The sequence below is a fragment of the Melanerpes formicivorus genome, unplaced genomic scaffold (assembly GCF_026170545.1).
Source record: "Melanerpes formicivorus ecotype bairdi unplaced genomic scaffold, bMelFor1.0.p_v2 SCAF_63, whole genome shotgun sequence".
Taxonomy (NCBI): Eukaryota; Metazoa; Chordata; class Aves; order Piciformes; family Picidae; genus Melanerpes; species Melanerpes formicivorus.
In genome coordinates, this window is record NW_027142415.1 from 3,869,449 (window position 1) to 3,888,992 (window position 19,544).

The following is a 19,544-nucleotide window of genomic DNA, read 5'->3' on the forward strand; positions in this document are numbered from 1 at the left end:
AAGATGCCCAAGCCTTAACTTCCTCAGGATGCTCACAGATGGGGTTGTCTCTTGCAGACTGAATGATTGCAAAGGAGAAAAGCTTTCAGCAAAGAGTGGAATGTGTTCCAGAGTCATTGCTACGCTGTCCTGCCTGTGCAAGTCTGTGGTCTGAGATTAGTTCAAACCTCTAGCTGTGTTTCTCTTCCCACTTTTCCAGTTCCTCACCCCTGCATGCTGCTATGGAGCAAGCTCTGTGGCACAGAACAATGAAGACACTTCTCCTGCCCACTGCTTCCTTTAGAGTTGATTGACTGGGAGCAACATCAGTCCAGGAGAGGAGAAAAAAGAGGCAGAAACATAGCCTGGCAGGAATGGGTAGCAAGGGTAGAGACTAGAGAGAAAAATCATGCAACATTCAAGAGCCAGATGTGGGCATGTCCCAGATTTTAACCAGATTAACACAGGGACACTGCTTCAAAGCAGAGAAGGTGCCTCATCTTCTTTTGGCACAGAGCCTCAACTGTAGAAATACAATCAAGTTGCTCTTAAGCTGCTTCAGCTGAATTAGCTTTGCTCTCAGAGTAATTGGAGCAAGCTGGAAGAATTACTATTTCTCCATTCTTTATGCAGATTTTATTAAGAGAATAAATGAGGGAGGGTAGAATTAAGCAAGCATTTCACCAAGATTAACCTGCTCCAACTTCACTAAAGGATTAGGAATGGAACAATACAGTGATCAAATCAGGGCCATAACTAGGGCTGAGTCAGCAAGTCTAGAGGTTTTAATTACTTGCCCATCAAATAAATCCAGCAGCAGGCCCCCTAAATCAAAGCACAAGTCCACACTACCTTTCCTGAGAACAATCTGTCAGGGGTTAATTCTGCATCAGGAATTAAAGAGAAAGCTGCTTTCCTTCCTGGTACAGCCCCAAGCAGTGTTCTGACACTGAGTGTACTGAAGCTGACCTGCAGCACTCATCTCTAGGGGTTAGACAAGAGTAGCTTTCCCTGCTTACTTCCCTTGGTGGTAGTTTGACCCTCCCAAAGGTCCCTTCTGCATCCTGCATTGTATTCCCTGTGGCTGCCTAGGGAGGAGGAGCTCTGAGGCTTGGGAGTGCCTTGCATCTCCATTTGAGAAAGATGAGTTCTACTGATATAACAACAGAGAACAGCCTCAAGCTGCAGCAGGGGAGGTTTAGGCTGGACATTAGGGAAAAAAATATTCACTGCAAGGGTTGTCAGGTGTTGGAGCAGGCTGCCCAGGGAGGTCACCACTCCTGGATGTCTTTAAAAGCTGTGTAGATGTGTTGCTTAAGGATATGGCTAAGTAGTGGACTTGGCAGAGTAGCATTAATTGTTGAATTCTATGATCTTTTTCCAACCTAAATGATTCTATGATGGGTGCCCAGCAGGGCTGCTGCCAACAAAAGGCTCTCCTCTTCCCTCTTGCCACTGGTGTTCCTAAACCATTGTCATTCTTACCTCATTAGCATTATTAGCTGCAGCAATTAAAAATAAAGCATGAAAATGCCTGCAACAGCAATGTCATTGCTTGGAGGCACTCAGGGGCTGTAAACTTTGTTTGAGCTCTGCATTTGTTTCCCAAAGTGGTACCAGGCCTGCCGGTTTTGGTGGGTTTTGTTTTGTTTTCAGAGGCTGCACATTATTTCTAATAACACTGAAATGTTCCTTTAATGTGCATTTCCTCAGTAGCAGTTTGGCTCCCTGCTATAAGCTGTTGCTGCCTCACTAAAAGAAAATGCAAGGTAGTTCTGACACTGTTATTAAATCTATAGATATTTTGTGGGGAAAGCCTGGAATGTAAGCAGTAAAGCAGCATCCCCCTGGGGCTTTTTGTCTGTAAGCAATTAAAAAAGGGGAGGAAAAAAAAGGAACCTGGGTTCCTGAAATGGGAATTTTGCACTCTCCTTGCAAGCCCTGTGGGGGAAAGGGGATGGGCTTGTTATTAGAGGGACAGCTTTGGCTGGGGAGGAACCTCAACCTAAAGAAAACCACCAGTCTGTTCCCCACAGTGAAATCCCAGTCCAGAAGGCTGCCTTGCTGACCCAGACAGGGAGAAGAAACAGGTAATGATAGGACTAGGGGGAAGGGAACAAAACTAGAAATGGGTAGATTGAGATTGGATGCTAGGAAGAAGTTGTTCCCCAGGAGGGTGGTGAGAGACTGGCACAGGTTGCCCAGGGAGGTAGTGGAAGCCTCATGCCTGGAGGTTTTTGCAGCTACAGATTTGAAAGCAATGTCTGCCTCGTCTTCCCCCAGGCAAGAAAGAGAGAGAGCTATTGTGGCCTTCCAGTGTCTGAAGGGGGCTACAAGACAGCTGGGGAGGGATTTCTTAGGGTGCCAGGGAGTGATAGGACTGGGGGAGATGGAGCAAAACTAGAAATGGGGAGATTCAGATTGAATGTTAGGAAGAATTTCTTCCCCATGAGGGTGGTGAGAGCCTGGCACAGGCTGCCCAGGGAGGTGGTGGAAGCCTCCTGCCTGGAGGTGTTTGCAGCCAGGCTGGATGTGGCTGTGAGCAACCTGCTGTAGTGTGAGGTGTCCCTGCCCATGGCAGGGGGATTGGAACTGGCTGATCCTTGAGGTGCCTTCCAACCCTAACAATTCTATGATATAAGTTGTACACAATAAGGAGTTACAGCTATACAGCTGAGCTGATCTGGCTGAAAGTTAATGCTAGGGGGAAACTTCAAGCCTTGAGGTCCCTTCTAAACCTAACAATTCTGTGATTCTGTGATTTGCCTACCATAGCACAATGGCAAGGCAGTCAGGGAACAATTATGAGCTGTCTGACTGTTACCTGAGTATTATGAGGTACAGCCTCTCCACTGTCTCTTGCCAGCAGGGATTCACAGATTGTCTTCTTTTGTCTTGGCTTTGTTTCCAGCTTAACTGTGAAGCAAAAAAAAATGTGACTGGGTTAAGTAGGTTTTGTTTGCAAAGCCAGCTTTTGGGCACCTCTGGCAGAAGAAGTAAAGCTCTAGTAACCATTTAGTGGATTTTTCTTTTCCTTACAAACACAGGTTTTGAGGATGTCTGCCAGGAAAGTAAAGCTCTAGTAACATTTGAGTACATTTTCTTGCAAAGCCCTTCTCTTGGGGATGTCTGACATGGAAGTAAGGCTCTGGTGAGCCTTTAAAGTTATTTCACTCCTCCCCATTAAAAAAAAAAAACCTTGAAATCAGAATCCTATTTTCATATTGAAAACACTCCAGAAGACTATCCCAGGTAGGGATGATCTACTGGGGAGCAATGAAGCCAGCAATCCTCTCTGGGATCCTAGGGTATTCACAGTATCGCTAAGGTTGGAAGAGACCGTGAGGATCGTCGAGTCCAACCTGTCACCACAGACCTCATGACTAAACCATGGCACCAAGTGCCACATCCAATCCCCTCTTGAACACCTCCAGGGATGGGGACTCCACCACCTCCCTGGGCAGCACATTCCAATGGCCAATCACTCTCTCAGTGAAGAACTTTCACCTCACCTTGAGCCTAAACCTCCCCTGACACAGCTTGAGACTGTCTCCTCTTGTTCTGGTGCTGGTTGCCTGGGAGAAGAGACCAACCCTTTCCTGGCTACAACCACCTTTCAGGTAGTTGTAGAGAGCAATGAGGTCACCCCTGAGCTTCCTCTTCTCCAGGCTAAGCAACCCCAGCTCCCTCAGCCTCTCCTCACAGGGCTGTGCTCCAGACCCCTCCCCAGCCTCCTTGCCCTTCTCTGGACACCTTCAAGTCTCTCAATGTCCTTCTTAAACTGAGGGGCCCAGAACTGGGCACAGGACTCAAGGTGTGGCCTAACCAATGCAGAGTACAGGGCACAATGACTTCCCTGCTCCTGCTGGCCACACTATTCCTAATGCAGGCCAGGATGCCATTGGCCTTCTTGGCCACCTGGGCACACTGCTGGCTCATGTTTAGGAGGCTGTCGATCAGCACCCCCAGGAACCTCTCTGTTTGGCAGCTCTCTAAATGATGATCTACTGGGGAGCAATGAAGCCAGCAATCCTCTCTGGGATCCTAGACTTGGCTTGGAAAGTATGAAGATGGCTAAAGACTTTCTTGTAAATGACAATATTGAATTCATTAGATGTTTGTCAGAATGTGACAATCTCTCGTATATGGGATAGGTAAAAGAAGCCTTTTGTTTTTAGCTCTGTTGCAGGCTGCCTTCCACCTTTGGGCAGGTTATTTAACCTCTCTGTACTTCTGTTTCCCATATTTGAAATGGGAAATAATGACAGGGACAAACTCACAGGCGTGTTGCTTTAGAACTGTGAGCTTCTGGGATGAAAGGCGCTATTGAAATGCAGAATATGCTCAGGTGTTCACTTTCATTTCTGTGCCAAATGCTCTTCACAATCTGCTTAGTGAGAGGTTGCAGAAAAATAGCACCTCAGCTTCTGCCCCTGATAAAGTCTTGAAAAACAAAGACCAAGAGAAACCAGCAGCAAACATTCAGCTGTGAGCTCTGCTCCTTTGTGTCCCTTCCCATTTTCTGGGGGAGGTGGCTGTAAGCTTTAAGACTGCTAGGACAGGAGAGAGCTGGGAAGGATGCAGAGTCTGACGCTGAGGGACATGAATGGAGATAACTGCAACTGTCCTTCTGTTCTCAAGACTGGACCTGAATGCATCTCAAGGTGAGGAGAAAGTTCTTCACAGAGGGAGCTGTTAGCCATTGGAATGTGCTGCCCAGGGAGGTGGTGGAGTCCCCATCCCTGAAGGTGTTCAGGAGGGGACTGGACGTGGCACTTGGTGCCATGGTTTAGTTATGAGGTGTTGGGTGACAGGTTGGACTTGATGGTCTTTGAGGTGTCTTCCAACCTTGGTGATTCTATGTTGTCCTGGGCAGCTTGTCAGGCCACAGAATCATAGAATCAACCAGGTTGGAAAAGACCTGTTACCTAATACCTGACACCTCCTGACAACTAAACCATGGCTCCAAGTGCCACATCCAAACCTTTTCCGAACACCTCCAGGGATGGGGACTCCATCACCTCCCTGGGCAGCACATTCCAGTTGCAGATTCCTCTTTCTGTAAAGAGCTTTCTCCTCACCTCGAGCCTAAACTTCCCCTGGTGCAGCTTGAGACTGTGTCCTCTTGTTCTGGTGCTGGTTGCCTGGGAGAAGAGACCAAACCCCTCCTGGCTACAACCTCCCTTCAGGTAGTTGTAGAGAGCAAGAAGGTCTCCCCTGAGCCTCCTCTTCTGCAGGCTAAGCAACCCCAGCTCCCTCAGCCTCTCCTCACAGGGCTGTGCTCCAGACCCCTCCCCAGCCTCATTGCCATTCTCTGGACACATTCAGGTGTCTCAATGTCCTTCTTAAATTGAGGAGCCCAGAACTGGACACAGGACTCAAGGTGTGGCCTAATCTGCAAACTTACTAATGGTGCACTCTATCTCCTCATCCAGATTATTCTCCTCATCAGATCTTTTTCATCCCAGCTGAAAGGTGACACCACAGCAATGGTGTAACCTGCAGCCCTAGCAATGCAGCATTAGCAGTTACTTGTGGAATATAAAACAGGATAGGAGGTACCAGGTCTAATATCCACTAATGAAGAGCATCTGATTTCCAGCCTGTGGCTGAATTGGAAGCTTTTCCTATTTACTTGTTGCTGTATGAACTAAGCAAACCAAAGGGAGGGAGATGGGATGCTTTAGGCTCTTGAGATGCTGATGGAAGAGTGGAAGGACAGAAGCTTTTGGTATTTCATGGTACTGAGTCATCACAAATGGAGCTGCCTTGGAGAGCAGCAGTGCCACCAGGAACATCTAAGAAATTCATTCTTCCCCCTAGTATCAATCACAGAATCATAGAATCATAGAATCAATAAGGTTGGAAAAGACCTCAAAGATCATCAACTCCAACCTGTCACCCAACACCTCATGACTACTAAACCAAGGCACCAAGTGCCACGTCCAATCCCCTCTTGAATATCTCCAGGGATGGTGACTCCACCACCTCCCTGGGCAGCACATTCCAATGGCTAACAACTCTCTCTGGGAAGAACTTTCTCCTCACCTTGAGCCTAAACTTTCCCTGGCACAGCCAGGTCAAGTGACAGGACAAGAGGAAATGGTCTCAGGCTGGGGCATGTGCCTGTTAGGTTGGATAGTAGGGAAAATTTCATTCTTGAAATAATTGCTAAACCTTGGAACAGGGAGGTGGTGGAGTTACCATCCCTGGAGGTGTTACAGATATGTGTAGGCTTGGCACTTTGGGACATGGTTTAATGGCCATGGTGGTGTTGGGTTGGACTTGATCTTGGATGTCTTTTCCAACCAAAATAGTTCTGTGACTCCCTGAGATGGCTGCACAGCAGCAGCCTTTTGCACATATCAAGGTCTCGTTCCTGTGTCATCATTTCCAGTCGTGTCCTGGTTTGGAGAGGACCTTTCACAGAGCTAAAGGTTGGTGGTGTGTGTCTCCTTCTCACCACCACAGAGCACAGGCACACAAGACATATTTGTTGGTTGGAAAGCACAGGCTGGAGATGTCTGAGCTGCAGTGTATGAGGCTGAAGCGCAGGGAAGGAAGCCTATGGTGGGAAAATATGACAAGTGCAACTGGCTGCATGTGAGATGCAGATGGACCTGAGCCCTCCATGGTGTCACAGGACTTGGCAGACATTGCACAGCCTGCTCTGGTCGCTTGGCACTGCACTGCAGAGACAGAAGCAAACTTAAAGCTCAGAGGAGGTGCAGTTTGTTTAAATAATAGCAAGTAATTAGTCTGAAGACAAAATCAGTGATGGTATTTTATAATTACAATTAATTTAAAGGTTAATTTCCTTTGGTGCTAAAATCTTATTTAAAACATTTACCAGGAAAGGAAATTAGGATGTTACTATCTAGATGCATAGAATGCTTCTGGGAATCCATGCCTATTATCACTAGAAAATGAGGTTAGACTCAAAGTGGGAATTTCAATTCATTTTAGTGTGTAATAGATGGTGGTCAGGGCCTTGAGTCAGGAGGGTTGCTGAGGGTAGACTGTACCATTTGCATTTTCTTTGTTTGTGGGATTAATTGCAAATGTTTCCAACAAAAGGGATGGGTTTATACATGAACAAGCTTGACATGGAAAGAAAATTGGTTATGGATTGCTGCCTTCGTAACTAATGAAGTTGATGTTCGAGGAATCCCTAGGAGACAGGGTTGTGGTATGAGGCAAATATATAAAGAAGCTCACACAGGGGGGAATGGTGGTGTTGCTGGCTCCATCTAGGATAATTTCTCCTCTCCCTCACTGTCTTGCCAGCCACTCCCCTTGCATCCATCACCGCCCCCTGAGGGGATTGTCAACCTCAAGCCTGAAAAATGTCTAAATAACGCAATGTAAAGCTTGGAGGAAGCAACATTTCCATTCCAGCAGCTCATCACAATGGGATGCTGCTTGATAAAATCAATGCCTTGTAACAGCCAGGGAGACGCACCCACCTTGCATGGGTTTGTTTTTAACTGCTCACTACTCATCTCTTTTATCTTTTCAAAACAGACATTTTGCAGAAGTGTTGGGAAAGATCTGCACATGTGAGAAGGGGATGAACAGCTAACAGCCTTTATGAGGAGAGAGATGCTGCACACACAAACAGTTTGAGAAATATTACTTGTCTTGTCAGGAATTAATTGTTTCAGGAAGGGAACACAAAGAAGTCCAGATCATGAAACAATACCCCACACGGCTGCATCCAAGCAGTGTCAGAAATGAGGGAGTAAATAGTGACAGTTTTGACAACAAAAGCCACAGATGATTTGAAGAGACACTCAAGTTGTTGCCACAGCTGAATAGGATGTGGTCTTCTTGCCATGGAAATGTTTTGACATGCAAAAATAAACAAAACTCTCATTCTAAGGCAGGGAAAATTAGCAAAATCCAAGGCTCCCTACCAGCTGAGAATTGAGTGAATGGAGAACGGTTTCAGGCTGACAGTTGTGTTTTGTTTTGATACGGGAGAGAGACTTCATTTTGATGTCAGTCAAGCTGTTGCTACTTGGTACTGAATGTGGAGGGCAGGCTTGGGAGGTAGGTCTTCCTATGCTGTGCCAGGAGAGCATCATTGGAGGTGTTCAGGAGGAGACTTGATGGGGTGCTTGGTGCCATGGGTTAGTTGTTTAAGTGGGTTGGATTGGTCGATGGGTTGGACACGATGATCTTGAAGGTCTCTTCCAACCTGGTCTATTCTATGTATTCTATTCTATGTATTCTATCTCCCCCTTCACCCCAACAGAATGAGAGAAGCTCAGGCCCCACTGAGCACAGGCAAAGGAGCAGCCTCCAGCCAGCTGTGTGGGGCTATCAGCCCCTTTCCTACCCCAGGCCTCCCAGCCTTGGAGGGGGGTGGCTGCATCCTTAGGAGCGCAGTCAAAATGACCAAGTGTACCACACATCCTGGCCAGCCAGGCTCAGCCAGAACTGAAGGACAGAAACTTCTAGGAGAGGAGTGGTAATAAGTTGCAGTGGGTGGACTGGACTCATTAACCATTTCTGTTGGCCCTGGCAAGGACAGCTGTCCACAACCTGAGTGTCTTCCCTGCTGAGGCAGTCGGCGTGAGCTCCTCACAGTTCCCTATATTCCTGAGCCACTGCTTTCTGTTACATTATTTTTATCAGCATGCCTTCTGTTCAAGCTTTCCTTATTACTTTTCCTTTTAAATATCTACATAGGTCTTCATTAGCAGTGAGCTGTTAACTTTCAGAGATCTGAGCCTTAATTCTCCACTTTGTTGCACCTACTAATGACTCTTATTCTAATTTATTAGCGTGGTGGTCACCCTTGGAGGCTACTGCCCCAGGCGTTTTCTTTTTCCTCCTTTTTCTTTCCTCTCTTTATTGCTTGCCCCTAGCAATCCTCTGGCTAAGAACAATTTTTTTCCTAATGATTCATTTGATAACTTCTATGATCATTCAGTCCACCCCACATTTTCTTTTATTCTTAGAGTGATTTGTTAGTCAAACCCTTCTGCAGGGCTAGATGGTGGGTTTTGTTCAGTACTCAAGCATGAACATTTGAAAGCAAATGGCTATTATCCAGCAGGGTCCTGGCCTGTCCAGTCTAGCAAACTAATATATTGTTCCAACTATTCATGCTCTCATAGATGAGTGGAAGTCTTTTACAGACTCTGTACTGAGCATTGGGCAGGTTCTGCTGCAAGGTTGAACAAGCCTTGCAAAGCCTTGCAAGGGTCAAGTGGCAGCCTGCTGCCTGAAACCCTATTTCCAGGTCTATAAGCTTGACAGATGGCTTGCTGCATTTATCAGATGTAAAAGGCAGTGCTGACCAGTTCAGACCAGTAATTCTCACTGTAGCTGTGCTCCAGCCAACTCCTCCTGGCCTCTGGCTCTTGGTCTTGCCTGCCCTATCCCTGGTCCCTCTTTCAGCTGCTGAAGCCTCACTCATGCCTTCCAGCCCTTACTCCTGGCCGCTTTCATCCTGGCTCTGTTCCGCTCAGCCATGACCTTGGTTCCCATCTCCTCAATGTGGTGCTGCTGGTGGTGAGCCCTGCTTTGATTCATTGCTCCAGCCTCATGTCCTGCACTGAGGCTCCACCACAGAGCGGACCTCTGCTCTACCTGGGAGTCTGAGACACCATTTGACATAAGCCCTATGAGGAGAGTCTGAGGGAGCTGGGGTTGCTTAGTCTGGAGAAGAGGAGGCTCAGGGGAGACCTTCTTGCTCTCTACAGCTACCTGAAGGGAGGTTGTAGACAGGCAGAGGTTGGTCTCTTCTCCCAGGCAACCAGCACCAGAACAAGAGGACACAGTCTCAAGCTGCACCAGGGGAGGGTTAGACTGGATGTTAGGAAGAAATTCTTCACAGAAAGAGTGATTGCCCATTGGAATGTGCTGCCCAGGGAGGTGGTGGAGTCACCATCATTGGAGGTGTTCAGGAGGAAACTTGATGGGGTGCTTGGTTGCATGGTTTAGTTGATTAGGTGGTGTTGGATGATAGGTTGGATGTGATGATCTCGAAGGTCTCTTCCAAAGAGGTCTGGTCTGGTCTGTTCTATTCTATTCTATTCTGCAATTTCTGACCTTTCAGCACTGTCATCTTAATATTTTCTGCTGAGTACAACCTAAGCTGGGCTCACCTTGACTGCAATATCTGCATCCCTGCTTAGTCCTAGTTACAGGGAGTAGAAGGCTGAGATCCCTGTCAGTCCCTCTGTAAGGGTAATGACGCCAGATGGTGCTTCACAGGTTTCACAAAACCTGCTTGCCTCCCCAGTCCTGTGTCTCATCTCAGAAAGGCTGAACAAAGAATTAGCCAGAAAATCAGCAGCAACAGAGACAGAAAAAGATGCTGCAGGCCCTCACCCAACAAGAAATGTAAGAGGAGACAAAGCTGGAGGGAAAAACCCTGTGAGGCAAAAAAAATTACTAAGGAATTGTGATTGTTATAGAAGTCAACAACATGGAAATAGTGGCAGTGAGGCATAAGCTGAGTGAGAAACCATCACCATTTGTGTAGGGGCTTCTCCTGCGGCCATCCTAGGGGTCAGAAGTGTCATGAGGTTATGGTTTGAAAGGGTGAGGTTTTAGTGTCACCTTGGAGGGGTGAGTGAAGGGTACTGACAGGCCACCACTGGCTGTTTGGCAGCCATACAGTTCACTGCACTGCATGAACCAGACTGAGTGTCCAAGTCCTTACGATGTTTCTGAACCTCCCTGTGGTGGCAGGCAGGGCACAGCCTCACGTGTTGGCAGATGGCCTCCTTCCCCCTGCTTTCCCAGTGCTTGGCCCTACCTTGGCTTGCAAGTCCAAATCACTGTGCAGTCAGCACAAAGAGCACTAAGGTCTGATTATCCTTGTAAACAAACTTTTATGGAGGCTGTATCCAAGCAAACCTCCACTTGTGTGCTCTGCTGGAGAACAGCCACCAGGCCATGCTCACAGCATTGAAAGGCAGCAGCACTGAAGTGTTTGGAAATGCCTTCACCACACAGCGAGGCAGGTAGCAGGATACTGGCAAAACCACAGGAGCAAGGGTGTCTCCATATGCTCTTTTAGATTGGAAATGACATATGGGAAAACAAATGTTATTTAAAACAAGCCTAATTTTACTCCACTCCAGTTTTTCAATTATTTTTTCCTTCTTGGCCAGTTTTTAGCTACCAGCATTTGTGCACAGCTCTCTTTTGTTTCATGCTGCTGCACCAGCAGTGCTTCCACTGGTGGTGTTAGCTGTGGTTGGTTTGCCATCTCTGCGTGTGCAGTGGAGTGTCTTGTGGTGGTGCTGAAGGTCAATCATGGCATTTCCAAGGCCTGAGTCCAGGGGGGTCAAGTCTTTGCCAGTCTGGACCCAGTGTATACAAATTCAAGATAATAGAATCATAGAATCACCAAGGTTGGAGGAGACCTCAAAGATCATCAAGTCCAACCTGTCACCCAAGACCTCATGACTAAACCATGGCACCAAGTGCCACATCCAATCCCCTCTTGAACACCTCCAGGGATGGGGACTCCACCACCTCCCTGGGCAGCACATTCCAATGGCTAACAACTCTCTCTGGGAAGAACTTTCTCCTCACCTCCAGCCTAAACTTCCCCTGGCACAGCTTGAGACTGTGTCCTCTTGTTCTGGTGCTGGTTGCACAGATGTTTAGGCATTACCTGGATGTCCAAGAAGCATCCCTGTGCACACACATACAGAAGCACAGAAACTATGAGCAAGCATTACTCACTGTGGTAGAAAAGACTGTAAGGACATTGGCAACCTAATTCTTGCCAAGAGAGCAAGGATGGATTATGGAGAAAATAATGAGAGAATTGCTTGTGAGGACATTCTCCTGTGGAAAGAAAAGGTTTGGAAAGTTTACAACTATGAAGGTCAAGCTGGCAACATGGGTCAGAATTTAGCTTTTTGGACTTGAAAGGGAGATTGATGTGGAGTGCCTCCAAAAGACTTTAACTGTAAAATGATTTAGCTTCTGCTTGATGCAATATAGACAATTAAATCAGCAGCAGGATGCAGAGAAGGCTGACCTAGCCAGAAAGGTGAGTCCTGCAGCCTTTGTCCCTTAACTCCATGTTTGTTGAGTTGGGGGGGGGGGAAAAATAGGAACAATTGTGGTGGTTGACACTGAGAGCCCTGGGTAAATGTTATAGCTGTGTCAACAGATAGAAAAGTCTACCTCTTCACTATGCAAAAATGCTTGGAAATTAAGTTGTGCCCAGCCTAAGCCGAGTTGACATCTAACTTATATCCTCAAATGGCAGACAGACTTGAGGGTACAAGTGCCATCCTTCACTGTGTGAAGTAGCCAAGAAGGTTAGGGATGAGCAGCTGAAAGTTCTGGTTTTAGCCATGCTGAACTGGAATGGATGTGTAATTATCCATGGGTAAATATCACAGCATGAAGCTGAGATTTCAGTTTATATAGAGGGAGCAGAGTGAGCACATGCCGGGGTCTTGTGACACCTTAAAGAGCCAACAGCAGAGCTTCCATCTACAAATGAGACTGTCCACTTAGCAGGAGGTGAAGAAAAGGTGGAGGCTACTGTGCTTGTGGCACTGGGGGTGTGTTGGAAGGAGAACCATCAAGAAAGGAGAACTTAAGGTGTGGTGGGTTGAAAACTTGAACTTAAGGAGAAGCTTCTTTACTTTGATGCCAGAGCACTGGACCAGGCTGCCCAGAGATTGTGGACACTTTCAAAACCCACCTGGGCACATTCCTGTGCAACCTGATCTAGAGAAAACCTGCTGTACCAGGGGGATTGGACTGATTGATCCCCAGAGGTCAGTTCCAGAAACAAAAAATAAGTTCCTTAATGTCCCTCATCCTGTCCTGATACACACCAAAGACAGGAGGGACCAAGACTGTGAGCAGAGGCTGAAACTTCACATCCCTGTGGGTGCTCAGTAGTAGAAAAGATGTCTCTGTTTTGAGCCACATGTCCTGTCTGTGTTAGAGTTGTAACCATAGTTGTGCCTGACAAGCCCTTTAACATCAGCAAAGGAAGAAACCACTCAGCCTGAGTTCCTTTTAAGACACTTTACAGATAAATAGTATTGCTGTTATCCTATTCAAATCCAGCTAGGAAAGCAAGCATCTCAGCACCCAGTCTTTCAAAGGAAGGGCATCTGTGTTTGTGTGTATATGAGCATAGGATTTTACTGAAGCAAAGCATGGCAGAAGAGCCACTTCTGATAAGTGATATGTGAGATTAGTGTGAAACAGAAGAGCCCAAAATGTGTTTGGTGGACGAGGTTAGGGATGGAAGCCTCTGTAGCAATCCAGCTAATGAGCCCTGTTGTATTCATCTGACGTTACTGCTGCTGGCAGGGTATCAGTGGTAGGACACTTTGACTGACCTTTCAGACACAGCCAGGATAAAATGCCTGCAGAAAGGGCAGCATTTTGCATGCTTTAAGAAAATACCTCAAAGCCCACAGGGAGCTTTTAGCAGAGTGTGGACGCCGCAAGCTTTGCGGTGCTGAGGCACTGCTGCTATCGGGAAACCTGGCTCCAAAGAAATGACTGAGGTCCTCTTGTATTGGAGTTCACTCTTTCATTACCTGCCTTTACCTACTCTGAAAAGGTCCTTGTTGTGTGTGAGAAGCCATTGCATGTCTGCAAAGCTGCAGTAGTACTCTCTGCCCTACCATCATTTGGTTACACAGGTGGGAAATTTTGCTGGCAGCTGGACACAGATACGTCTCTACAAGCTTGCTTTATGTCTCTCCTGACAGTCTGGCTTACTAACACTCTGTTTATTCTATACAACAGGGCAAAGACACAATGCATGCAGAAGTATTCACTCTGCATCTTTCTCTCCTGCCCACACAAACCCATTTTACTCAAAGCAAACTTCTTCTTAACGTGTTGGTTCAGCATTCTGAACACCAGCCAAAAATCACTTCCAGACCTTTTGCCCCACAGCTGCAACAGGGAGTATCTGTGCCTGCAGCCTTCTAATAATGGTTTACTGGTTGCCTGAAGGGTCCTGGAAAGTACACAAGAAATGTAAAGCTGGTCAAATGCATATAAGCAACATCCATAAAATGACAGGTTGACATTGGTGAGGCACTCACTCCAACACAGCTCTCTCCTGACTCCTGTTGTCAGAGGTCAAGCACAAAGCCAAAAAGGAAAAGAAAATGTTCTTCCCTTTGAGGGTGGCAGAGCACTGGATCAAGCTGCCTAGAGAGGCTGTGGAATGGCCATCTCTGGAGGCATTCCAAATCTGCCTGGATATGTGCCTGTGGGATTGGCTCTGGGTGATCCTGCTCTACCAGGGGACTTGGACTAGATGCTCTTCAGACTGTCCTTGCAACCTCTGGAGTGCTGGGATTCTGTAAAAACCAAACCACAGCTACAGCAAAGACTTGTCCATTATTGCTCTCTACAGCTACCTGAAAGGAGATTGGAGTGAGGAGGGGGACAGCCTCTTCCCGGTAGCAAGTGACAGGACTAGAGAAAATGGTTACAAGCTGTGCCAGGGGAGGTTCATGCTGGATATTAGGAAATATTTCTTCAGTGGATGGGTTCTCAAATATTGAAATGGTCTGTCTAGGGCAGTGTTGGACTCGCCATCCCTGGAGGTATTTAAGCAGTGTGTGCTTAGGGACATGGTTTAGTGCTGACCTTGCAGCGATGGGTTGAAGGTTGGACTGGATGGTATTTGAGGCCCCTTCCAGCCAAAGACATTCTGTGATGCTTTTTGCTGCAATCTTTGTATTTGAATGAGGGGATTGGCTTCCTCTCAACCTTGCCCTTCACCCAACAATATTCCTATAGTGCATTATTCATTCTGTGCCTGTAAACTTAATACACTTCCAGAGATACAATCACATTGTAATTAAGTTCTTCTGATGGCTACAGGCAGTAGTTAAGTAGGAAGCACTGAGTGGCATTTGCCTTGATTCTAGGAAGATTTGATCCCACAAAAGGTTTGTAAGCAAACCAGGGAAGCACTGTCCAGACACAGTCATGATAGGTTGTGTGCAGAATTATTTCAGGGTCTATTTGATATGTAATTATCAACCAGCTGGGATGACATTTCAGCTGGGACCCCACTGGATCATTGGTTAGGGAAGTCACTCGCTTCATCACTTTTGTGAACAGCAAGGATGATAGAGGAGACAATGTATGTAAAAAATTCAGATGAAACCAAACTGAAAGGAGTATGAGCACTTGTGGAGCAGGATTAGCAGTCAAAGTGATCTTGAGAAATGGCTTGAAAGCAAGAAGATGAAACTCAGTACTGACTAGTGCAAAAGAACTCCTGTAGGGAAGAATCACAGGATTACAGAATCGCTAAGGTTGGAAGAGACCTCAAAGATCAGCAAGTCCAACCTGTCACCACAGACATCATGACTAGACCATGGCACCAAGTGCTATGACCAATCCCCTTTTGAACGCCTCCAGGGATGGGGACTCCACCACCCCCGTGGGCAGCACATTCCAATGGCTAACAACTCCCTCTGAGAAGAACTTTCTCCTCACCTCCAACCTAAACCTCCCCTGGTGCAGCTTGAGACTGTGTCCTCTTGTTCTGCTGCTGCTTGCCTGGGAGAAGAAACCAATCCCCACCTGGCTACAACCTCCCTTCAGGGAGTTATAGACAGCAATGAGGTCTCCCCTGAGCCTCCTCTTCTCCAGGCTAAGCAACCCCAGCTGCCTCAGCCTCTCCTCACAGGGCTGTGCTCCAGACCCCTCCCCAGCCTCCTTGCCCTTCACTGCACACATTCAAGTCTCTCAAGGTCCTTCTTAAACTGAGGAGCACAGAACTGGACACAGGACTCAAGGTGTGACCTAACCAGTGCTGAGCACAGGGCAGAATGAGTTCCGTGCTCCTGCAGGGAAGCGTCTTCAGACAAAACATGGACTACCTTATTGTCAAAACATAAGCTTAAAGGTCTGGTTGTTAATTTTTTGTATGATACTGGTTTGTTAAGGACTCCAATCACTGTGGAAGTTCTCAAAGCTAGCATTTAAAGTTTATATTTTGTGCTTTGTATGTGAATGTAGCTGTAGTTTAGATCCCCCAGAAGCTACCCTCTATCAAAGAACCTTTTATCTTTGGCTTGGGTCTGTCTGGTGGGTTTTTTGCTTTTAATGCACACAGAGCAGTGTAGCAGTGCCCACATCTGTGAAAAATGCACTTCCATGCCTGAACTCTTTGGCCTTTTTCTATCAAAGTGAAGTCAAATTTATATCCACTAGGTAAGAGCCAATATTTCAGAGATGAGAGCAGCCCACAAATAATTCCCAAAAGCCAATAGTTGGGTCTCCTGATGCAAAGGAAGCACAGGGTGCACTTGTACCGGTGTAAAGAAAGTGTTGTGGCAGCAAAACAGGGGGCTCAGGCTCAGATGAGATTGAATTGCCCTGGAAAATGTTTAAAATAAACATGAGAAGACCATCAGGAAATGGCAATGATGTGAATTAATAAATCTCTCCCACCCTACAACCTTCCTGCAGACCTCCAGCGCCTGGAGAGAAATGCTGGTTTCCTTAGGTCTGTGAAGCCTCCTGTCTTGAAGCTCAGATAAATTGTTCCAAGCCCCTGTCCCTGCATTTCAACCCAAATGTCAAAGCAGGGAATCAGGGAAACCTCTGTCTCTCAGACAGAGTCGGATCAATGTGCTTTGTCCTCTCCATCCCTCTACCACAGTATGACAGCAAGCCAGACACAGTGAGCACAGTCAGAAGCAATGCATTGAGGCCAATAAGCAAATGGGTTTCAACATTTGTAATATCTGAATAGCAGTTGCTTTTGTCTTCCTCTGATTTCATAATTCAGTGGATTTATAAAAAAAGTAAGATTTAAAGGACTCTGCCATTAATTTCCCTTTCTATAATCCTTTTTACAAGAGGGCTGGGGAGGGACTTCTTAGGCTATCAGGTAGTGATAGGACTAGGGGGAATGGAATGAAGCTGGAGATGGGGAGATTCAGGCTGGAGGTGAGGAGGAAGTTCTTCCCCATGAGAGTGGTGAAGCCCTGAAATTGGTTGTCCAGGGAGGTGGTTGAGGCTCCATCCCTGGAAGTGTTTAAACCCAGGCTGGATGAGGCTGTGGCCAGCCTGATGTAGTGTGGGGTGTCTCTGCCCATGGCAGGGAGGTTGGAACTGGATAATCCTTGTGGTCCCTTCCAACCCTGACTGATACTATGGTACTATGATTTTTCTGCATCTCCACAATTAACTGGTCTCATTTTAACAGATTATTAGAGGGGCTGTCAAAAATAATCTGTGGGCTGGGTGATTTTTTGAGTGACAGTGCCTATTACTTCTGAAAAAGATGTTGCTAACGAAAGCTTTTTTTGTTCCCCCCCCTTTCAGTTGATTTCATAGGTGGGTTTGACTCTTACGGCTATCAAGGTCCACAGAAGACATCTCATTTACAGCTACAGCCCATGTATATGTAAGTACTTCCCTTCTGAGAGATCCTGCAGAGTGGCAGGCTGATATTAAAGGATCATTAAGCTGAGAGGTGATGTGACTTAAAAATTCAGACTAGGCAGAAACCTTCTTTGAGAGACCAAATTCAAGCTGTAGTGAAGCACCAACATTAGTCTGCTGTTGAATGACAATGACTTTTTTAGGGTGTGTTACACTGTGTCACAGTTGTTTAAATAACACCCAGCTCGCAGTTGATTTTGTTTCCTTCCCCCCCCCCCCCCCATTTTCCTTCAAGCCCGTTCCACTCAGGAGCAAGGAGAATGTGGGGTAGCAAAAAATCAGTCAGAGCTGACAAAACTTGCTCACAAAAAAAAATGTGGGTTTAGTTAAGATTGATCAGAAGTTCAGCAACTTGCTAATTTAGTGGATGAATTTTGCATTTGTCTTCCCAGCACAGCTGTTCCCTGAGGCACTTCTGTACCTCGTTTCCACTCTCCACATTTAAACTGCAGCACATGCAATGACATGTGGTCATTCAAATCAGTTTGAAGCCAGTGACTGACCTAACCAGTCAGTGGGAGCTCCACCCATGACTGGCAGTGCAGCCTGATATATCTGGGGATTAAAGGCATAACCAAAGCTCAACACAGACACTCAACTGGGGGACATTCACACTGGATATATCACTCAATCATAGACCAGACATAATCATCTCCAGCTACTTCTTATACTCATGCCAACTGCAATTCAGAGTGAGTTGATTAAATCATAGAACCAATAAGGTTGGAAAAGACCTCAAAGATCATCAAGCCCAACCTGTCACCACAGACCTCATGACTAAACCATGGCACCAAGTGCCACATCCAATCCCCTCTTGAACACCTCTAAGTATGGTGACTCCACCACCTCCCTGGGCAGCACATTCCAATGGCTAACAACTCTCTCTGGGAAGAACTTCCTCCTCACCTCCAGACTAAACTTCCTCTGGCACAGCTTGAGACTGTGTCCTCTTGTTCTGGTGCTGGTTGCCTGGGAGAAGAGACCAACCCCCTCCTGGCTGCAACCTCCCTTCAGGTAGTTGTAGACAGCAATGAGGTCTCCCCTGAGCATCCTCCTCTCCAGGCTAAACACCCCCACCTCCCTCAGCCTCTCCTCACTGCCCAGGTAAATTTAGCCTCGCTGCTGCAACATTTTGAAGTGGTTTTGATGTACCATCACTAGCCTACATGGTAAAAGAACAGCACAGAACAGCTCACAAATAGGCAAAATGTACTTTCTTTCCTCCCCCCTCCCCCTTTTGTTTTCTTCTGAGCACCTGTTTGGAGGACAAGCCCTAAACACAGGTGAACAACATCCATCCCAGCACACACTTCCATTCACCCTTGAATGTAATTGCGTTTCTTCTAATCATTGGAAGCAAGTCTGCTACCAGACTAGTGCATTTTTGCATGGAACTGGCATTTCCTCCTCCACAGTGGCACAGTGAGTTTTGTGGCAGTGCTTAGGATGGGATCCTTCGGGAGCCTTGCTAGGAGCTTTTTAATAATCTCAAATTACAGCCGCGCACATCTCCGATGCCATCTTAACTTCGGCTTCCCATCTGTCTGTGCTCAAGCAAAGCTTTTTTCACCTGCACTTTTGGCACAGTGCTGTTGCATTTAGAAACCCTTATTTCCTTCTCAGCATTATGTGTGGCTCACAGGTACTTAGAACAATGCTAATCCTATTGCTTTCTTAGCGTTCCATACCTTGGCATCAACATATGGAGCCCTCTAGCTGAGATATTATCCTGTTCTCTTTATGCTCTCAGTGTTTCTTCCAGAAGAGCAGATTGTATTTACTGAGCATCTTCATGCAGACTGGGAAGAAAAAAATCACCACATAGTAACCATAAGTCATTGTTTTGTAGCCTGAAGAGATCATAGAATGATAGAATTGTTTTGATTGGAAAAGACCTTTAAGATCGAGTCCAACTGTCAACCCAACATCACCATGGCCACTAAACCATGTCCCACAGTGCCATGGCCACAGGTTTCTTGAACACCTCCAGGGATGGTGACTCCACCACCTCCCTGGGCAGCCTGTTCCAATCCCTGACCACTCTTTCAGAAAATATCCAAAATAAACCTCACCTGGTGCAACTTGAGGCCTCTTGTTCCATCACTTGATACTAGGGAGAACAGACTGAC

The 19,544-nt window shown here is 46.6% G+C and overlaps 1 protein-coding gene across 2 annotated transcripts in view; it reads left to right on the plus strand.

Annotated features, from left to right (window-relative positions):
• The window catches only part of NKAIN2 (sodium/potassium transporting ATPase interacting 2), a 626,732-nt gene that overhangs the window by 600,290 nt on the left and 6,898 nt on the right, over positions 1 to 19,544 (plus strand). For both annotated transcript variants that reach the window (XM_068162342.1, XM_068162341.1), the window contains exon 6: positions 17,296 to 17,377. In XM_068162342.1, coding sequence (XP_068018443.1) covers positions 17,296 to 17,377 — 82 coding nt within the window. The remainder of the gene's footprint in view (positions 1 to 17,295; positions 17,378 to 19,544) is intronic.